Source organism: Myotis davidii, unplaced genomic scaffold (genome assembly GCF_000327345.1).
Source record: "Myotis davidii unplaced genomic scaffold, ASM32734v1 scaffold147, whole genome shotgun sequence".
NCBI lineage: Eukaryota > Metazoa > Chordata > Mammalia > Chiroptera > Vespertilionidae > Myotis > Myotis davidii.
In genome coordinates this window covers 8,090,259-8,109,190 of record NW_006383010.1, presented here as the reverse complement: position 1 = coordinate 8,109,190, position 18,932 = coordinate 8,090,259, and the positions used below count along the sequence as shown (strand labels likewise).

Here is an 18,932-nt window from a genome sequence, read left to right as displayed (position 1 = left end):
CTTGATAAATTAAAAGGAAAACCCAACTGGATAAACCCAAAGGCAATCCATTCAATGACTATTCCACTCATCCATGCATTCATTCACTCAAGGATACACCCTTGGTTATGTTACTGGAAGCGGTAACTTTACAAGATCCTGGCAAGACCTTATGCTCTGATTTACCCAGAATGGTCCCAGATTACCTGTTTCCTGGCTTAATTATAGTTCCTGTCTCTCCTTCAAGTATCCCAGGTTGGACAATAAATTATATATAGTTAGTCTAAATGTAATCAACAGTCAGAATTTTTGTTCAAAAGGCAAGTATGGGAGGAAGTTGAGAGATAATAGGACGTTAGAGCCAAAGCTACTAACACTGATCTAATAATTTTGGACCATTTTTTGTGACCTGGTATTATAAAATTTTCATGGCTGATTGTGAAAGTTAATTTATTCTGGCCTGGTTAGAAAAGGCAAAGCAAGAAGAAAATTATCTGTAACATTAGGCTTTTATATATTTATTGGAAAAATTGTTATTTGATTTCCACTATATGTTCAATAAAACTGTCATTTATATAAATCCTCTTAAATTGTTTCTTAACAAATTTAGGTGAAAGCATTCTATGCTGGTTCAGATTGATTAAATGCTCAAAGAGTTTATTATAAGAGTAAGTAAGAAAGAGCATGGGAGGGTTTCTACACTTCTGCAGACGCTCAAGACGTGTAAGCAGTTCTAGACCTAAGCTGATGAGTTTGGGCAGGTCATAAGGTGATTTAAATGATTGAAGGATCTCTCAGAGTGGGAAAAATTTAGTTGGAAGGTTAGAGTAAAAATTTAACCAAGACCTTTGGTTTAATTGAGCCGAATAAAAGCAATTTTTCAGGGAAATAGAACCTGATCATTTATGTTAGAGGTGATGAATGTAAAGCTGTAACAACACTGGATGACTGCAGAAACAATTCAAGCCTTTCACATTTGATAGTGTATGACCCTGATCATCTATATGCTGTATAAACTGCCCACTCCTATTTATTAAACATTAATGGATATTAAAAAATAAATTTTCTGAAATCATGCTGCCTGAAGACAATAATTGACATTACAGTGTACCTTCCAGTCTTTTCTATATACATGCTTTCACAGATAGTGGTAACTTCAATTTATAAATGTAGCTATGCTATCAAACATTTCTTTTCATAAATTACTGCAGATAATTTCCTGGGTGTGCAGGGATGCTTTCAGTCATCATCCTGCTGGAGTTTACAAGGGCAAGAAATGAATATTAGACTAAGCATGATTACCAAAGCACACTGGTGGTGATGTTAAAGTATGTATCTATTCAAGTGATGTATATGTCTCCAAAACAAATGGAAATCTTTTTGAATTCTGTGTTGCTTTAAGCTATTTAATTGCTGCCAATTTCTCTTGACATGGAAATTGTAAATGCACTGTTTTATATATATGCAAGTATTGGATATCGTGTTTAGAATTACCACATAGAATTATTTGCAAATATGTTTTGCAAACTTATAGAAACTGCATTGGCATTTATAAAACAAGTTTATTTAGTTACCTACTTATTTCCATTATTAATACAACCATTGCTGTAATATCAAAAGAAGATTCTTAAACAAGTAATGATCACATTAATATCTGTTTATATTGCTCTGTAGCATATATAACATCTCAAAATTTGTTCAAATTAGGGTAAGAGAAGCTAAACTTTGCACTCTCATACCAGTTAGTCAAGGACTTGGAACCGCTGGAGGAGGGTGGGGTCAATTCTCAGGCCTTGTAGCCCCTCCCATGGGAGAAGCAGCTTCTGTGAAGGTGCGTAGGCAGGGCATCCACAGTACCCTCTGTACACTTGATCTTCACAATGTTCATTTAAAGTAGGTAGAACATCATCTATTTTGCTATTATAGGTAAGAAAAATGGAACCTAATTAAACTAGAGGAGCTAGGCTATATCTATGGGCCTTCAGAAAAGTTTATATTGTTACCAATTATGCAAAAATTATGTGTGTATAATGTTAATAGTTAATATTAGTTACTCTTTGTTACTTTAGGGATAATGCCTAAAACATACTAAAAATGGCAGCGATACACTTGAATATCTGGGATACTGATTTTATAGAAACTATGGTTCCAGAAGATATTAATTACAAACTTACTAGACAGTCAGTCTGAAATGTGCTTCTTAATTTAACATTTGTATTATAGTTGGAATCCAATTTAATAATGGTATACATCTATTATCAGATTTTGTAGAAAACATGGTGAGAGGAAGCATTTATTAAATACTGTTTGCCTGGTGAAAAAGAGAACTGAACAACAAACACTTTATTGTTTGAGTTGTTCTAATTAAGAATGCTTGGTACCATTTATATTCTGAATTATGTATATACTTGCTGATGTGGTGCCAGAGTGCTCAGAACAGTGATGTGTGTGTAATTAGTGCTAGCCAGTATTTTCCACGGAACTAAAATGAGAATTATGTGTGGCCAGCTTTTTGTTAATATTAACTACTTATAAGCTTTTGGAAATTGATTTATTTGTTCTTATAAAGCCCCTCCCCCCCTTTCTCTCTCTTTCTCTACACACACACACACACACACACACACACGATGGTATATATGCATCTATATGTATATATATATATATTAAAACAGATTAGAAAATTGTGAAAGAATTTGTTTTTTTGGAGAAACCCTAAAGATAGGAAAATAATTTTGAAAGCATATAAAGCACCAGTGAAAATGAAAACAATAAAGCTATGAAAATAATGAATACTTTTCTATTATGATCCTTCATTATCCTGGCTCTAAGCATCATTACTCTCTACGCAGCATGACTGTTCATACCGTTCGCAGTACTGGCCTTCATATCCACGCGGACACGCCGTGCAGCGGTAATCATCCAGGCCTTCCATGACACAAGAAGGGCTGAAACTGAATCAGAGAAACGTTGTAAATACTACTTTCACCTATTTATTTTACAAATTTAAGAAATTCTACCCATGATCCAGATCAGAGATGGGGAACATCAGTCCCGCGGGATACCCAAAGCCCGAGAAATCATTTGGTCTGGCCCTACCAAGGCATTAGGGGTAAGTTAATTGAACCATTTGATCAAATATAGCAGGATAATTTTTAAGTTGATAATTTTGAACAGCCCGCGAATGATTTTATAACTATCCAAATGGCTGTGCAGAAATAAGGTTCCCCACCCCTAATCTGGATGCTTGGAACTTATTTTTGGTGATTATAAATGCCTATTTATAATGCTAAGTTCCTATTCAAGGGTAAAATATCACAACTAAACAGTACCAATAATAATCAACAAATAAATATGCTTAGTTTTTAATGAATTAACAATGCATCACAGTGCCTATGTTAAAATTTTAATAATTATATGGCAACCATAAAAATATGAAACATTTAGCAAAAGTGTCCACTTTTCATGAATCAAAAGAAAAACATGACTAAAGTGTATACATATTTTTCTGACAGTGGAATAAGTATTATTAAATATCTTTCAGGTAAAAAAGGGGGGAGGCATAAAAGCTATATTAAACTTTTTTTCTGAAAACTCAGCTTAAATTGTCACTGGCACTTTAACATATGAAGTGTGAATAAATGTTTTACTTAACATAAAAGAATGCATTTTCTCATTTACATATAAATTTCAAACTACATTTTACTTGAAATACCAAGTAATGCAATTTAGTGTGAGAAAAGAAGGAAAACTTTTCTCACACTAAATTGCATGAAGTGGGTAAGATTTTTCTGACAATTTTATAAGTTTTACTAACAAGTAGGTCTTATTTAACCTGCTCTGTTTGCATTTCAAAACTGGTAGACCACAGCCAGTCAGGCTTGCTCCAGGACTGTTGACATCTTACCCTACAAAAAAAAAAGACTTGACAGGACTTGAAAACTAAGCTGCATTAACATGTAGTTTGGGGGGTTTATAAACTTCTTTTAAAGGTAAAGAGTGCTGCATTCTCACTTGATACCACTGCATGGGGTACTGGAATCTTTGAGATAAAAAAACAAAGATATTTGCTGCAAAATGGTAATGCTGCAAACACCTCATTTTTCTTTTTGCTGGTCTGCTAACCCAGTGGATGCTGAAAAAAGCAATAAAGTGTATAGATGAGGGTCACAACTTCTATTGCTTTTAGCGTCTTATTTTACTTGTAATGCATTAAATCAATAGTGTATGAATGAGTAATGAATTCTAACCTTGCAAAATATGTAAATAAATCGATCTACTATTCACAAGCTCATTATCTAAAAAGTTTATTTTTTGCCTTCACAAAAATAGAGATAGGTATGAGATAGGTAGACAGACAGATATCTACATATGCAAGCTTCTGGGCAGTAGGTTATAATATAAAAAATGTATTTCTTACTGTGGCTGTGACCAATAAACTTTTGAAGCCACTGAACTAGGCTTTTGATTTGGTATTTTGATTCTTACAAGGCCCATTGCAAAAAAAAAATGTACTCATAAATTATACCAATCAGCCCAGCTGATGTGCTCAGTGGTTGAGCATTGACCTAGAAACCAAAAGGTCAAGATTTGATTCGGTCAGGGCACATGCCCAGGTTGTGGGCTCGATCCCCAGCGGGGGGGTATGCAGGAGGCTGATTCTCTCTCATCATTGATGTTCCTATCTCTCTGTCCCTCTCCCTTCTTATCTCTCTAAAAATCAATAAAAACATATTAAAAGTTATACAAATCATATATAGGAAAAAGAAAACACACTTTTTAAAAATTCTGCTAAGCAATCAAGGTGGTACGCTTTCTTTTCCTTCTTAAATTTCTTAAAGCTGTAAACTCACACCCTTGTAACTAATGTCTGCTCTTTCATCACTGATGGTTAAAATTCAACAGTGAGCCTGGGTTAATCCCCAGCATACGCACTGAGTCTTGCTTGCAACCAGAATCGGATGCTCCTTTACTGCTGCTCTTCTCTCTGTGGTGCTCGTGGCAGTGGGGCCTTACTTCCCTTGTCGGCCTCACAGCCCCATCTTGGCTCTTCCTTTCTTTCCGGCTTCTCTAATGTAGAGAGTCTTATGTTTCCTCCTTTCCATGTGGTCCGCTTGGGTAATAATACCCCGGGAAATCTTACCTGACTTTGATTCATTTATTAACATATGTCTTTCTTCACGTGCCCTTCACATTTTCAGATTTCCATTTCCTGCAGCTGTTTGCATATTTGCATTTAGACAAACCCTTGATATCAATGTTAACCTATTTGAAACATAAATTGTCTTTCTTCTATAGCAGCTCTCTGTCAGTTTCCCTATTTCAGTTAACAGCACCACCATAGGGGATCAACCTCGCTAAAAGCCTCCGGCTTCCACTCTGAGCTACCTGGCTATCACCCCGCTTATTTAATTAGTTATCAATTCTGTAGAACTACATTCAACCATTTCCTCACATTCACCCACCTGTCTCCATTCTTGTTACTATTTTCTACTTTTAGGTTCTAATTATCGTTTGCCTAAGCTAATGCAATAGCTTTTTAATTGGTCTCATCACTTTTCTTCTTTGCCTGTTTCAATTCATTATATTCAACTCTATCATAATAGTTTTTCTAAAGTGTGGCTCTCGTGATATCAAACTTTTCTTAATAATAAAAACTTATAGTGTTTCTTTATTACATAGAAAATTAAGCAGCGGTTTCTTAGACTGGTATTCAAGGATGTCTCCAATATGGCCTCCATTTTCCAATTCATTTTCATCTGCAATTATGAAATTCTTTTTGAAAACCATGCTTCAAATTTTTTTCTTACTAGTCCTTAAACATGTCCTGTATTTTCTATTCTCTAAGCCTTTGCTCATATAATTTCCTACTATCTCCACCAATAAAAGTTCTTCAATCCACTGTTTTAGGATCTATTATGAATACTACCATTTCTTCAAGGGTGATATTTTTTAACTTTGAATTCTCTTTACATTTAAGTTGACTTCTCTTCAGATACATTTTGTGACCCTCTACACCCTTCTCTTTTATATGTCTTATAGCTTTTGTTATAGCTCATCCAACAGTAAATTATCAATTATTGAAATTTTATAATCCAAATGGTTCATATTTTCAAAAAATATACATTTACTGATTTCAGAGGGGAAGGGAGTGGAGGAGAGAGTTACCAACATCAATGATGAGCGAGAACCATTGATCAGCTGCCTCCTGCATACTCCCTACAGGGGATCAAGCCCACAACCAGGGCATGTGCCCTGACTGGAATCAAACCATGACCTCTTGGTTCATAGGTCGACATGCAACCACTACCCATAGTGGCTGGGCCAATTGGTTTACATTTTAATAAACAATAAAATAAATAACATTCTCTTATTGAAATTTGATCACCTAATGGAGATTATGGAAAAATGAAAATAAAATTATTTTAAAAAATCCACCACTTGGTGCTTAGATGAAATAATAAATCACATAATATCCTCATCAATATCCAAATCCCCTAAACATTTACATTGGACTCCCTATAAATACCTGTGATTCTATTAAACAATAAACAGGAGATTGTAGAGGAAAGGGAGACAATTTAAATGAAGTTTTTAGAATGTATATAAAACCAAATATTAAAACATACACACACAAAAACAAACAAACAAACAAATAAAAAAAAAACCCAGTAAGTCATCACTGGTAGAATGATCTCTTCATCTGAGTTGTTTGCAGTTCTTATAAATTCAAGGTAAGGATTCTATATCTGAGCAAACTGTCCTACTTCTTTTCAACAGCAAATTCTTTGAGAAACACTGCCCCGCCATGTAGAGACTGAAGTCTATAAATCACTTAGCAGAAAGTGTAGGTATCCTTAGCAAAAATGTAAATGAAAATACTTAGGTTTTTTTTTTAAAAAAAATATATAAACTAATGCATAATGTTCAGACAGCACTGAAATAAAATATTCCAGATTTTGCTTCCCCTCATGGCTGTGTTTCCATGGTATCAAGTTTGGAGCATTTTAATAGAAAGGGGGCTGTTTTTCTGTGAGATACTGACTTATTTTGGAGCATAGCACTAAGTCACCTTTTTTCACTTGTACCATTTTAAAATTATTTTCTTGATAATTCTTTACCAATCAAGAATTAAACACCGCAAATGAAGAGAAACAGCCAAAAAATGTGATATATATACACCAAACAATCCTCATAGCTTGAATTTATGGCAGAGTTATATATAAACATTAGACCTTTATAAAAATATATAAAATTATGTACATTTATTCAAAGACATATGTTAACATTTATATTTTAATTAATAAATATTATTTACTTGGGACAAGGTTTTAAAAGAAAAATGAACCATAAGGTATTATGTGCTCACTTTTGTCTTATTTTTATACTGTTAAATAAATTTCTATCTTAAATTGAGATTTTTGTCTACAGGAGAAATATAGCCAAATCTGAAAGCCCAGGTGCTACCCAGATGGGGTTACTGACTGGGAAACATGGCAATAGTTCTCCATCTTACTTGTTGCTGGAAGAAATCAGAGGGCAAGCACATTGCTGACAGTCATTCGGCAATCCCGTGACAATTCCATAGTACCCGAGAGCACATCGCTCACAGAAGTCACCAGCAGTGTGATGTTGACAATCCTGTAAAGGAAAAGGGAGGAATTTGTTTTTAATGTAACGAGAGTTCTAATGGAATTTATCATACAGCTCTGCGCCTATGAGTGTACGTGAGATTGTGAACACACACACACACACACACACACACACCATTGACAGAAAACTCAATGCTTGATATACATATATATTTTTAAAACTCTTTCCTTTGAGAAACTAATACTGGGCTGTTATAACTCTACTGACAAGATTTTTTGTTCTCCTTTTCCTATGTGAATGTCACTATAATTTTTTTTCTCTTACTCTAATGTCAGGAATAAACTTCAGAAATTTCTAAAATTTATTATATCATTTGGCCATTGATATTTCTTCTTGACAAAGCACTGCAAAATGATAACAGTCCTGGAACCTGGTGCATGCCCATCAGTGGGCTTTCTGAAACCAAACCAGGCATACATTTTTTTAAGAGAAAACAATAGAAAAAAAAACCAGTCAGTTTAGTTACCACCTAAAGAATGTTACTCATCTAATTCTTGCCATATGTTAATGGTTCTTTAGAGAAAGAGAGGACCCAATCTAACCTAGGAATCTCAGGTCAATATTTTCTTTTCATCTTGCATCATAAGAGGCGCTGGGTAATATGCTTTAAGATATTTACATAAGGAATTAGAATAGTTTCAGAATTGTGTGTAAATGGTTTTGAAATTAAAACTCTCACGAAGTAGAAATGTATTTAACACATAGGATTTATATATGCAATAAGGACTGAGAAAGAGCTACATGCCAGGCACTGAGACCAGTAGTGAGAGGAATCAAGTGAGGGGAAAAGGTAAAATAACATCCTACCACCTAGCACGATACACAGTTATTATAATATTACTGACTGTATTCCCGATGCTGTATTTTACATCCCTATGACCATATTGGTACTTCTTAGTCCCTTCAACATTTTCATCCAGTCCCCCAAAGCCCTTCCTCTCTAGCAACCCTCAGTCTGTCTTTGTTCCTATTTTGTTTGTTCCTTTATTTTGTTCTTTATATTGCGCATAAAGAATGCAATATCAACTGTGGTTTAGTGTAAATGTGACATTTGACTTCGGAAGTTGAGAAACAGGAGAAAACGGAAGGAATTCTGAGTAGGATTTTAGCTTGATTTTATAAGTCAGGATTTGGAGTGGTCAGAAGGATGACATAAACAGTATAAAAAATTGGGAGCAAAAAAGTCATTTAAAAAATAGATGTATAATGAGCTGATTTGATCAGCTCAGCTGGAGCCACAGAGACACCTCTGGGCTCTGTATTAAACATAAACCACATCCCATATGCTGAGCTCTTTGCTTCATTCAGTCAATCAAGAAGCACATATATATTTTTCATGTGTTTTCTAATGGACAGACAATGTTCGGTATGGTATGTGTGGTCATTCATGATAAACAGTCAGTCAAATAACTTTTTCTACTGAAATTACAATGGAATTAAGATTAGTTTTTAGACCTTCTATTCACTCTTTTTGAGAGTTTACTTTATTCCCTGGGGGAGAAACCATGACATTACCTCAATGAATCTTAGATCTTTGGAGTTTTCTTTTTACATCTTTAGTGATGCATTTGAAAACATATTGTATTACTTACAGATGCAATTTATACCTTAATGTAAAATCAAGTTTTTCTATTTAGTGAGATATAAATCTCAAATATTCTAATTCTCCACCACACCCTCAGCAGAGGACAGCCCCTATATTCAGAGAGGAAAAAGTCCTCATTCGCGTACTCCTTCATGGCCAAATGACTCACCATCTTGCCTGCACTATTTTTCTATCACGTTAATATTTATTTCTATGTATAGGGAATGGTATTTTGTTGTTTGTCTAAAGCTACTCTCTTCCTAAATTTTGATTTCCTTACCCTCCTGCCTCCCATTTTCTCCAGCATCTGCATTGTCTCCTCCTTTGCTGGCTTTTTTCCATTGACATTTGAGGTTGGTCAAGTCTTTCCTATCTTAAGAAACAACAACACTGGGGTCTCAAGTCCCTTGATAACTTCCAGGCTATCTTTGCTAAGCATTTAAAAAGCATTGTTTACATTCCCGGTCTCTACTTCCTCATCTCCCATTCATCCTTTAAACAGGCTTCTGACTTCAGCAATAACACAATTCCAGGCTCATGCATAAAATCTTTGTTGCTAAATTAAAATTTACTGACAATTATCAGTTTCCCTGATATATGAACTCTCTGTGGCAGCTGATATTTCTGGCCACCTTTCATCAAAATATCTCTTCCTATGGTTTCTTAATAGTAAATTTATTGATTTTCTCCTACTTCTATGGCTTCTCTTTTTTATCCTCCTTCATGAACTCTTGCTTCCCTTTCTGTGTACTAAGAATTGGTGTCCTTGATTCAAACTTTGGTTCTCTTCTCTTTCTTTCCTTTACATTCTACCCTGATGATTTCATCCATTACTACAACTTCCACTATCATCTATGTGCCCCAAACTGTAAGTTTTATATATTCAGCACAGACATCTCTAATGATTTCCAGACTCACATTTCCACTTGCTTCTTGGATAGCTCATAACGCATAACATAAGAGCACCTTGAATTTGAAATGACAAATACTATGCTCATTTCTTTAAAACCTGCAAATATTTCTGTATTTCCAATTTTATTTGAGGTCACTCTCACCCTCTTAATTACCCAGGCCAGCAATCTAGAGGTTTTCCAGGTATCTACTTTATCACCATATTCCACGATTCTATTATCTGTGTGTGTTTTTTTATTTCCTTGCTGCTATTATTTTTATCTGGCAACCATAATCTTTTATCTTATTACAACAGCCTCTTAGCTAAAGATCCTGCCTTCACATTTTCTCACCCATTAATTTCCTCACACTAAAATCAGAGTGATCATTCTAAAGAACATATCAAATCGTGCCGCTTTCTTGTTTGAAAGCCCACACTAGTCCCCATTGACCTTAGGAGGAATGACAGACTCTCTAGCATGGCTAGGAAGACCTTTAGAATCCAGCCCCTACTTACCCCTCTAGGCTTACATCTAGCGACTGTAACCTTTGCACACTATGCTAAAGCTATATGTGACTGTCTGAAATTCTCGAATTATGTAATGCTCTCTCTCACCTCTGAGACTTTTCATATGCACATCCCTTGTTCTGAAATAATTTTTCTCCTTTTTACCTGGCTAGCAACTATTTATTTCAGCTCTTATTATAAATAAATGTTACTTTCTCTGATCAATATTCTCTGATGCCCCAAGCCCGCTAAATGCTCCTTCAAGCTCAACACAGTGATTGAAACATGCTGGGCATCCAATGACTACTTTGAATGACTGACTGAATGAATGTACTTTCTAGGAAGTATAGATGAAACTGGTCAGGCTTCTTAAGATGAAAAAGGCTAAGTTTCAAGTCTAATGATTTGAACAGAAAATGTGACTAGCAGGGCAAGATGATTTGTATTTTCATATTGATTTAAGTACCATAATCCTCTTTTATTCAGCCATCCAAAGGAACCATTATATTTTAGCAATAAAACAGTCATTCCATATTTAATAGTAGTATAGTGAAAAATAATGATTCTAAGACAAACTAATTATCTATGAATTCCAGTCTCAAATCATTCAGCAAAGTGTGAAAGGATGAATAAGTGTTAACTGGGGAGTGTTTTAAGCACATATTTTACAGTTCTAGAAATGGACATGTGCCCAAAAGTACATGAGATCTTGAACAAAAATTTTAAAATTTTGCTTTTGTAAAAAAAAAAAAATTCACTGCATAAGTATTTTTTGTAAACTAATGCAACACTAATAACAAAAACACTCAAAGGTAATGTTAACCATTACTAGAAATAGAGATTCAAAAATATGGTTTTCTCCTCTCATAACTACTACTCTATAATTTCTTTACACAGCTAACAAATATTTTGACCTTCTCTGGACAGTCAATCTTTCAAAGGGTTGCTGACATCTAAACTTGGTTAACTGAATCAAATGTTCTGGTTAGGTCCACAAACTCAGCACATAAATCATGATGCTCTTTTTGAAACTTTTTGACACAGACCTTTTATGTGACTTTCCTGTCTGTTTTGAAATAGTAAACATAATATTTCTGATAATATTTCTCTTGTGTAGAAATTAATCTTTAGAAAAAATTTCTGTTTTAGGTACCTAGTGAATAGTTCAATTATATTCTCAACAGTGATATGTGCTAGTATTTTTTCAATAATAGATTAGAATATAATATTTGTATTTTTTGCACATGGGAAAATTGGAAATATATATTCCTTCTATTAAATCAAATGAGTTTAATATTAATAATATAGTATGTTAGACCTAATGTTAGAAGTTACCTAACCTAACCTGCTTTCCTTATAGCGTTACCTCCAAACTTTCCTTGATACATTATTAAATGCACGAATTCTTATAAGGCAGCCCTTTTCATCTTGTATAACTATAAGCTATGAAATTTCCACTACGATGAATAAAAGTTAGTTTCAGTCTTATTTGCAGTCAGTGATCCAAGTTCTACTGTCTGAAGCTATGCAGATTAAATTTAATTTCCATTTTCCAGGAAAAGTCCTTAAATAGCTAAATGATACTATTATTTCCTAAATCATTTTTCAAGCTAAGTATCTTCTTTTTAAGCTAAACATTTAACAATCCTGGTTACTCAGGATTTCTCTTAAAATAGAGATTATCAGTCTCTACCTGTGATTTGCAAATATAATGAATGCACTTCCTTCCTTGATCTGGATTTATAGAAATGAATCTACAGTCAAGTAAAAGCTTCTATTTCACAGCAATTGCTATCATGTGTCATTTCCTATGTTACTGTTGTTGTTTCGTTTCCTTAAACTCTAGATATAAGCTCCTCGTGGGCAAGGCCCAAGCATCCCTTCCTCATCCTTATGTTCCTCCCACCTACCATAATGCCTGTGAATTGGAAATACTTACTAACAAATGCCTCAAGCATAAATAGACACGTGGACCTGCCTCAGTTCAAAACTCATCTTATTGTTCTACCTGTCATGCTCTTTTTGATTCTTGACCACCTTTTGATTCTATAGAACACGTTCAGCTTTATGTTATCTGGATGTTTGGTAGAGCTCATCCAAATCACTGATACGGATTTTGAATATGACAGGGTCAAACACAAAGCTGATGTTTCATCCCTGGGGACATCTCTAGAAATTATCCTGTCAAATCAGCAACTTCTACACCCATCAAACCTGTTATCTGATTACCACCTGGCTCTTGTTTTCAGCCTTTTCGAGGATATCATGAAACATTCAGTCAATGACTATTTAAATGCACCAGTTTGAATCACAGATCTACCCCTTATTGGCTTATGAGTTGAGCAAATTATTTAGTTTCTCTCAGTATCAGTTCATAAACTGTGAAAGAAAGAATAATCTTGCACAGCTGCCATGGCTCAGTGTTTGAGCGTCAACCCATGAACCTGGAGGTCATGGTTCAATTCCAGGTCAGGGCACATGCTTGGGGTGTGGGTTCAATTCCTAGTGTGGGCTGTGCAGGAGGCAGCCAATGGATGATTCTCTCTCATCATTGATATTTCTACTTCTCGCTTCCTCCCCTTTCCTGTCTGGAATCAATAAAAATATATTTTAAAAAGATAGAAAGAATAACCCTATCCACCTCATAAACAGAAAACCTGAGAAAAATCTATCTACAATAGCCTTCATGGGTCCTGGAATATACATAGGATTGGACACATGGTAGCCAACATTATTATTGCTGAATTTAATGTCTGATGTATCACACTTTCTGATGAATTTGACATTATAATGGGTGTTGTTATGGAGGAGAAAAGGATGATGATACGAACATGGCAATGAGGAGCAGGGACACCTGCCCCACGGTCAGGCTGAGGGGAGTGAGAGAAGGCAATGGATCCCACTTGAAGGCACTGCAGGGGAAAAGTGTGTTGCAGGCAAGGAAAGAAAAGACAACAGTAAGGGAAAAGGCAGGTTATGCAGGGGATTTTGCTGATGTGTGAGCAAGAGTCCCACCCGGCTTGCTGGAAAGGGTTCAGAAGATGAGGAGGGGTGGGAAATGGGTTCAGCAAAGGAGATATCCAGAGCTGTGTGGGGGTTGGGGAGTCAGGGGGACTCTAGATGCTGAATTTCTTGCTAGTCCTGACTGTTCCAAGACAGGACAGTGGTGGTGGAGTAGGCTATTAGTAGGAACAGACTAAACTAACTAACTAACCAACCAACTAACTAATAAGAGCAGCTGGAATTCTAAGGGAAATAGTGAAATTATAAGAATAACTATCAAAGATTGTAAAGATTTTAGAATATATCTAAGCACTATAATATGCTCATAATCCTATATAATAAAAGGGTAATATGCAAACTGACCCTAACAGCAGAACGACTGGGATGACTGGTCACTATGACACACACTGACCACCAGGGGGCAGACACTCAATGCAGGAGCTGCGCCCTGGTGGTCAGTGCGGTCCCACAGGGGGAGCTCTGCTCAGCCACAAGCCAGGCTGACAGCTCCCAGTACAGTGGTGGTGGTGGGAGCTTCTCCCACCTCCTCAGCAGCGCTAAAGATGTCTGACTGCAGCTTAGATCTGCTCCCTGCTGGCAAGTGGACATCCCCTGAGGGCTCCCGGGCTGCCAGAGGGATGTCTGACTGCCAGCTTAGGCCCAATCCCCCTGGGGAGTGGGCCTAAGCCAGAAGGTGGTCATCAACGCGGGGTCCCACACTGCGAGAGGGCACAGGCTGGACTGAGGGACTCTCCTCCCCCCCACCGCCCATGCACAAATTTTTGAGCACTGGGCCTCTAGTGTATACATAAAACTGCACCTATGGTATTATATAAATCATATCTACAAACACATGCATAACATTGGTAGGAAATAACCTAAATATAAAATGTTTATATTAAGTTGAATTCTGGATGGCTTTGATTTTTTTCTTAATACTTCTTTATAATTTTCAAATTTCTTATAAAAGGCTTATTTTTGTTTATAATCAGAAAAACCCTCCTGATTTTTACATGAATAGTTGTTTCCTCGGCTGTTATTCTAAGATGCTGCTAATATTCTGTTTCTTGATGTGAGTAGTGGCTTTCCCAATCATCATTTCTTAATTATTTAAAAAATGTGTAATGTGATAAATGCCATTTTTGCTGCATGTTTTATTTCACACACACACACACACACACACACACACACAAACACACACACACACACACTCCCTGCAGTTTTGCGGCCTCTGTACATGGTATCTGAGCATGTGTAAAGAGAAATGAACACATGAACCGTGTTTAGAAAGGCTCGGGGGAATACCTGGCATATGGAGGTCTCAGGGTCACAGAGGCTGCTGTGTCCATTACACTGACATGGAACACAGGTGCCCAGGGTTGGCCCAGTGGGGCGGCCACCCGGCCCAGAACGCAGTCGATAAAATCCCGGCATGCATGTCTGAAAGAAAAAGAAGCCGATTAGAACAGCCCACTGATAAATCTCGCTTCGGTAACACTTGGTTGGGTTCTCAGTGTAGTTCCAAAGGACTTCTTCCCCCGCCACCTGCATTAAAGGCAACATCACGTACAAACACAAGTGCCATTTTTGATTCCTAAAGTGTATTTCTGCCTGGTCCCTAGAGTGTACAGGCAGCATCCATGTCATCAGATTTTTGTAACAGAAAGCTGTCACTTACATATACCACTCAGCCTGAAAATGCTTCAAATAGTCATCTTTTTCTTGAGAAAGACGTTTGGTTCTAAATAAAATTGCCATAGGAAGTAAAGAGAGAATTCCAATATCCTTTACAATCTAAAATCTGCTCCTTTTGTGTTGGATGGACAACTAGCAAGTGTCCAACAAGTCTCAGAAAAAAAAAATCAAATAAGTAAAATAGTATCATGGTTGCATTATTCATATCAGTATAATTGAAAGATTATAAAAGTAAGAAATTCAAAGTAATAAAAGCTCTACATGTCTTGGGAATATTAGGCTGCTAATAAAATTTATCTTTCCCCTGGTCTATTTTATTTATTTATTTTGCAATAAAAACCAGAGAGAAGCCCACAGCTCTCATTCGCTGAGAATGAGAACAGTCTTTATGTTCTGGGCTCAGTCCTCTCTGTATGTAAAACTGCTGCCTTTATCAGACACTGATTTATGAGTAAGAGTCAAGAGTTAGTTTTTCAGATACCACTGAAGATTACAAAGGGACTGCTTTATCACTCTGGCTCTGTAGGATTTTTTTCACAGGATATCTTGTTCCCACTGTTAAAAGAAAAGTGACGGCTTAATCAGCAGGGGAAACACTAGTGGGTTAAGAACTTCATCGTGCCTCTGCATCCTTTTGGTTCTGGAGTAGGTCCTCTCTAGTGGAAGAGGCAAGTGGCTTACAAAGGGAAAAAGATCAATGGTCAGCACACTCCTTGTTTATTTTGATTCTCATAATGTGAAAGAACCTCAGTTAAGAGTCCCTGCTTTTATCACAGCCTATAAAAAAGCTCATGAGATTTAATAATGCCAGCTGATAAAACCGGGAATAGTATTCAAAATATTTTGAGCCTTACTTGTTTCAAGGTGGATGTCTTATTCTATTTTAATAAGTTTATTCACATTATTAAAAATCAAGGTTGATTTTTCCATTTTTACCAAATAAGGTCTAGAAATTATGACTGAGGAATTCTTTTGAACATAACTAAAGAAACAATCCAAGGTGTATTTAAAAATATTATACAGTGTGGGTTGTTCCAATTCTTTAGCATGCTGACTGAAGAATAAAATTGGATTTTCTTTATATGGAATTTAGCCTTCTATACCTATATAATTATTGTTATTATTTTTGGGGGGGTATATTTGTGTGGGGTGTGTGCAGTGTGTGTGTGTGTAAAAATCGCACACAGTATGTTTCTAGCTCTACTTTATGTCTCAAGCGAAAGTTTAAAACAAGTCTAAGAAGAACAAAGTTAAGAAATGGCTCTTTAATTGAAGAATCATACGATATTCAATCTGATAGACTGAAATTTGAAGGTGCGTGCCACAGGTGACGTTTACTGTAATACACTCCCAGTTTTTCCTGTTACTATGCCTCTGCCCTGGAAAGGTAGCAGGACACAGCAGGAAAGCACCCCTCGTGCAAGTCCAAGCTGGGTTCCAACCCTGGCTGCGCACAGATCATCTGAGGAGCACTCAGTACTGATGTGGCTCCAACACAGAGATTTAAATTCAATTAGCAGAGAGGAGAGCCAGGGTTTGTCTCCAAACTCTAGGAGGGTCTAATAAGCACAGGACGGAGACTTGCCCACATGCTCCTCCTTCTCGGCTGGAAATGCCTGCAGACCCTGGTGACTACGGAAGCCTTGGCCTGAGGAGTTAGTTTTGTCTGAAGGATACAGGGAAGTCTCTTGTCACTGAGATACCGTTTTCATCATTCCGTGAATGAGCAGGTGTATGAATCCAAATGATTTCTGAAGTTCTAACCAGTCAGATTACTTTTGTGTCCTTATTAAAGTTCCAAGAGTTAGCAAGGAAAAAGAGACTTGCGTGATACAAGTGAGAAACTTTAAAACACTTTTTTTTTTTTAAGAAATGGGACATTTATTTCTTTTTAATCCCCTCCTTTCCTGGGTCCTCTTTGTATTGATTGTTTCCATTAACAAACTTAAGTGTGTTTTTCAATAGCAGATGTCTTTCTTCTCAGCAAACTGGGGCAAAATTCATGAGAATGATTGTATTTAAGTTTGGAAAAAGAGAGGAAAGATAATAGCTACTTTCTAAAGTCCTGTCTAAAATCCTTTCTGGAACACACTAGAGAATTTTTTTAAAAAAGCAAATAAACACTGTTGTAATCTTATCCCTGTATTTCTCTAACTCAAACTCAAAGTTTCCTTGTGATGAAATTATTCATTGGTCCAATATTCTTCTGATTTCCTTCTATATGTAGTTTATTTTCATACTATATTATCTCATCAAAATATTAGAATCAAATTTACACAAAAATGTGGGAGATGGACAGAAGGGAATGGGAGACAGAGAGTAATGAGCCAATATACGCCAGGTGCAGAGTTCTCAACGCCCCCTTATTTTCTCAGAGTTTAACAATAAAAATAGATATTTGTATTGTTGACAATTAAAACACTATCTTATATCTTTACATGGGTTTTGCAATCAGGCAATCGTGAGTTTAATTCCTGTGTCCCACTTACTACACATGATTTTGTGGAGGTCTTGAATAGTCTGGGCCTCAGTTTCCTCACCTGTAACATACAGATACTGTATAGCATAATAGTTGGATATAAGTATATTTTGGTATTTTGAAACGGACATGCCTAGATTTAAATGCAGTTTTACTGTTTTCTAGCAGTTGGATCATGAGCAGGTTTCTTATCCTGTCTGGGCTTCCATTTCCTCATCTGTAATAATGGGATCATATTATAGCCTCAGTGATGTTGGTGTAAGTGTACTAGGAAATATGCTTAGCATTGTGCCACACACAGTGAGAACTCAATAAATGGTGTTGTATTTTTTAATAGGGTTGTTATGAGGATTAAGTGAGGTAAATGTATGTTTAGTGCTTAACATACAATAAATCAAAATGGGTGCTTCTATCCCCAGGTAATTTTTAAATATAGTCATTGAAAATAGACTAAAAATAAGGCAACAGTGATTTTCCAAGTTGCATTGGGAAACAAAATTACAATGTATGTCACTTACCCGTACCATTCCTCAATATCTTACATCTGAACAGAATATTTGGGTCTTTCATGTGCAACAGAAATAATAAAGGGTGCCTTAAGAGGTGTGTGTATGTAAGAAAAAAAAACCTATTTTCACTATTTTGTCCTTTGAATTTCAGGAGCTGACCACGTGTTTAAATTATTTGGGGATTAAAAACAATATTTTTACCCCACAGAAGTGACAGCTTTTGAGTGGTGACCCAGCAGACACCAGCTATTCAACTGTGAGCCAAACATCCTATCAAACCTGCAGGAGGGGAAATGACCAAAATATGACATAGAGATCAACTTACACATTTCTGTTTTCCATGATCTTACTGCAGAGAGCCACATATTCAATGGTTAATATTTCCTATTTCTGCACACAACCTAACCTGAGTTTAGGTCTGTTTAGACAGCATTGTTAACTGAGAGGATTGGGAGGAGTTGCTTCTATATTTAGTACATTAAATTCAATGGCTCCCACACTAATATGTGTGGTGAGAAAATTGTGTCCTTTATTTGACTTCTGAAGGTAATATGGTCTCTAATTCAAATCATAAGTTGTAATAAGTAGGCATTTCTAGAACTAACATTTTCAATGAACAGGACTGAAATCTCA

At 36.1% G+C, this 18,932-nt stretch overlaps 1 protein-coding gene across 2 annotated transcripts in view; it reads right to left on the bottom strand.

Moving 5' to 3' along the window:
- LAMA2 (laminin subunit alpha 2) overlaps positions 1–18,932 on the bottom strand; it is a 491,338-nt gene that overhangs the window by 153,232 nt on the left and 319,174 nt on the right. For both annotated transcript variants that reach the window (XM_015557822.1, XM_015557823.1), the window contains exons 29-31: positions 14,922–15,056; positions 7,493–7,617; positions 2,844–2,930 (exon numbers count right to left, since the gene is read on the bottom strand). In XM_015557822.1, the coding sequence (XP_015413308.1) occupies positions 2,844–2,930; positions 7,493–7,617; positions 14,922–15,056 (347 nt within the window). The remainder of the gene's footprint in view (positions 1–2,843; positions 2,931–7,492; positions 7,618–14,921; positions 15,057–18,932) is intronic.